General features: G+C 48.6%; 1 protein-coding gene across 1 annotated transcript in view; it reads left to right on the plus strand.

Moving 5' to 3' along the window:
* Positions 1–3701, plus strand: part of LOC123977321 (protein NLRC3-like) — a 25732-nt gene that overhangs the window by 16700 nt on the left and 5331 nt on the right. The window contains exons 3-6 of the mRNA XM_046059909.1: positions 1924–2019; positions 2268–2316; positions 2471–2699; positions 2956–3674. Coding sequence (XP_045915865.1) covers positions 1924–2019; positions 2268–2316; positions 2471–2699; positions 2956–3674 — 1093 coding nt within the window. The remainder of the gene's footprint in view (positions 1–1923; positions 2020–2267; positions 2317–2470; positions 2700–2955; positions 3675–3701) is intronic.

Below are 3701 nucleotides of genomic sequence, written 5' to 3' on the forward strand. Positions count from 1 at the left end.
GGAGGTGGGGCTACGGTATGCTACACACCTGAGTGCTGCCCCCAGGTCCTGGTTGGCCCGCTCGGTCTGCCCGTTGGTCTGGGGATGATAACCGGAGGTGAGACTAGCGGTGGCTCCGAATGCACGGCAGAAGGCCTTCCAGACTTGCGAGGTGAATTGGGGACCCCGTCAGAAACTATGTCCAGGGGCATGCCGTGGAGGCGGAAAACATGTTCTATGAGGAGGCGGGCAATTTCCAGAGAGGTGGGGAGTTTGGGTAAGGGGACAAAGTGGGCGGACTTGGAGAAGCGGTCAACCACTGTGAGGATGACTGTGTTTCCATTAGAACTGAGGACTCTGGGAGGAGTTCTATGTAGCAGTCGTAGGAGCGGTGGGGGGTAAAGACAGAGCCTGATGGTGGTGGTTCCCGGACGTGACAAGGGCTAATGGCGGGGTGCGATGGGTGACGGTGGTGAGGGTTTGGCCATTAAGGCCCGTGGCATGAAAGGGGGCATCAAGAGAAACCTGGGGCACCTTGAGCTAACGAGCAATTTCCAGGTCTAAAAAATTTTCGTCAGCGCATGAGTCGATGAGGGCCCCGAGACAGAGGGTCGTGCTCCCCCAGGAAAGGGAGGCATCGAGGAGAGTTCGAAGATGGGGCGAGGGAACTCTGCTCGATGCAGTAGGGTTGGGCGAGCTACCAACCCTACTGGCGAGCTGAGGTGGAGGAGCCGCAAGCGGCACGATCCCTCTCCCTCTCTCGCAAACGATTGTACAGGTTGGTGGCGGCCTCGACCAAAGCGTCTAGGTGCCCCGGCGCGTCCCTAGTGGCCAGTAGGTCTTTAATGCGATTGTTGAGGCTGTCGAGGAATACGCACCGAAGGGCCTCATTGTTCCAGCCCGAATTGGCTGCCAGAATACGGAAGTCAACCAAATACTCTGCCACGCTCCGATCGCCCTGGCGGAGGGAGAGGTGGCGACCCGGTGCCTCTCTTCCCTGCACTGGGCGATCGAAGACTCTCCGCATCTCCTCCACAAAGGAGTACGAGGAGAGGACGTGGGGCTGACCCTCGCTGACTGGAATGTTACTGGTTGCCTCTTAAACACAAGGGCGCACTATACCAGGAAACAGTCACATGTGCCCAAAATGCCGGATAATTTGTCTGGGTGAGAGACCGGGTATTCACGGGAAAAGGGAGCGCCTGCGGTATGGCACGGGGCAAAGTCCGCGGAGAGGGAGCGAGGCGGGGACTGAGAGGGGGACACTGGCTGTGCGGAACAGGGGTCGGGGAGGCACGCCCGAGGCGCCGCAACACCTCGCTCAGGGAGCAGAGCGCGTCCGACACCGCCTGGAGACGGGCCGCGTACTGGTCGAGCACTGGGGCGGAGAGGGAGAGAGCACACACAGAGGGAGAGGGGAGCAGACACGGGGGAGAAAACAGAAATGCGAGATGAAGGAAAAAGAGCACAGGGCACTCACCGTCAGCCGGGCTGCCACCGCAACAGAAACACAGTGCTGATAATAACCTGGGCTTATATTGAAGAATTTGTAGTATGTATAAATATTGTCGTGTATGGGTAATATATGTGAATAGAACTTTTGAATATATATTTTCATTGATTATAGATTATTATCTATTTAGACTTATTATTTTGAGTTATTTCCTTAAATATGGTAGTAAGCGTATAAAGGGGTAGGAGTTTTCAAAGAACGTAGACTTACAACTAACCACTTACAAAAAGTAAAAGAGTTGACATACACAAGTTTTTTTGCCAAGCTAAGGATGCACCTTTGTTCGGTTAATTGTATGGATGAGTTTGTTTTCAAACTACAGATTTTGTTAAGGACATTGGAGGAGATAGAAACAAACACACCAAATCTAATAGGGTTCAGAATGAACACTTAATGGCTGCACTTCATTGTTAATGTATTGTTTCTCATAGGATCCAGCAGCAAAGACAAGCCTGTCCTGTGCCCACATGTATGTCCATAAAGAGTGACAGCTCTATGGATCAACCTCTTTACTTTTCCAAGCAAATGTAAGAAACTAAATCCGTGTTTATATATATATAAATACACACACACACACACACACACACACACACACACACACACACACACACACACACACACATATATGTTTACCTTTCTTGAGATATCATTTAGTTCATCTCAGTCTGCTGATTTACTTTCATTTTTAACCATAAGTTATCTTGATGGGAGATAAAATCTTTAACAAGATATACGTGTGTTTGATCTTATATATTTTTGTTATATGTGTTCCCAGTGTTCAGTCTGCCCAGCAGCATCAAACAGACCAGGACTCCATATTTATGGTGTGTAAATGTACAAGCTCAGCTACTACTGCTAATTAAAACAGCCACAAACTGGTCCCAACAGTGTATATGCTGCACTCTTCAGATCAGCAGGCCTTCAGTCTGTGACAGATGAGCTTATGTTTTGTTGTCTGACCTATGTATTCTGTTTCAGCTGCTTGAGGACAATATTGTCAGTTTTGTGAAAAATGAACTGAAGAGATTTCAGAGGGTTCTAAGTCCAGATTACCCAGAATGCTTAGTAAGTCAGAGGGAGGATGAGGAGAAGTTGGACGGTGAGGAGGAGGAGCAGAGGAGGAGCAGCAGAGAGGCATTTCTGAACATCACACTGCACTTCCTGAGGAGAATGAAGCAGGAGGAGCTGGCTGAGCGTCTGCAGAGCAGTAAGAGGATTTGAACAGATTTAACATGATGGAAAGAGGAAATGGAGGCAACATGGGAGAAGTTTCCATTTCAAACTCATTTGGATCAGATCTATGAATTCTTCTGGGCTGAAACTCAGAAACTGTTCACAGCTGATGAGCTGAAGAGATTTCATGGAGGAGGAAAATAAATACCATCTTGATGTCTTAAAGTTTACATTTATCAGATTTACTGTAGCATCCACTTATTTATCACATTTCTTCTTTCTTCATTCAGGAACTGTTGCTGCAGTGTGCCGACGTAAACTCAAGTCTAACCTGAAGAAGAAGTTCCAGTGTGTGTTTGAGGGGATTGCTAAAGCAGGAAACCCAACCCTTCTGAACCAGATCTACACAGAGCTCTACATCACAGAGGGAGGGACTGCAGAGGTCAATGATGAACATGAGGTCAGACAGATTGAAACAGCATCCAGGAAACCAGACAGACCAGAAACAACCATCAGACAAGAAGACATCTTTAAAGCCTCACCTGGAAGAGATGAACCAATCAGAACAGTGATGACAAAGGGAGTGGCTGGCATTGGGAAAACAGTCTTAACACAGAAGTTCACTCTGGACTGGGCTGAAGACAAAGCCAACCAGGGCATACAGTTCACATTTCCATTCACTTTCAGAGAGCTGAATGTGCTGAAAGAGAAAAAGTACAGCTTGGTGGAACTTGTTCATCACTTCTTTACTGAAACCAAAGAAGCAGGAATGTGCAGCTTTGAAGAGTTCCAGGTTGTGTTCATCTTTGACGGTCTGGATGAGTGTCGACTTCCTCTGGACTTCCACAACAATGAGGTCCTGACTGATGTTACAGAGTCCACCTCAGTGGATGTGCTGCTGACAAACCTCATCAGGGGGAACCTGCTTCCCTCTGCTCGCCTCTGGATAACCACACGACCTGCAGCAGCCAATCAGATCCCTCCTGAGTGTGTTGACATGGTGACAGAGGTCAGAGGGTTCACTGACCCACAGAAG

This window comes from Micropterus dolomieu, linkage group LG10 (genome assembly GCF_021292245.1).
Source record: "Micropterus dolomieu isolate WLL.071019.BEF.003 ecotype Adirondacks linkage group LG10, ASM2129224v1, whole genome shotgun sequence".
NCBI lineage: Eukaryota > Metazoa > Chordata > Actinopteri > Centrarchiformes > Centrarchidae > Micropterus > Micropterus dolomieu.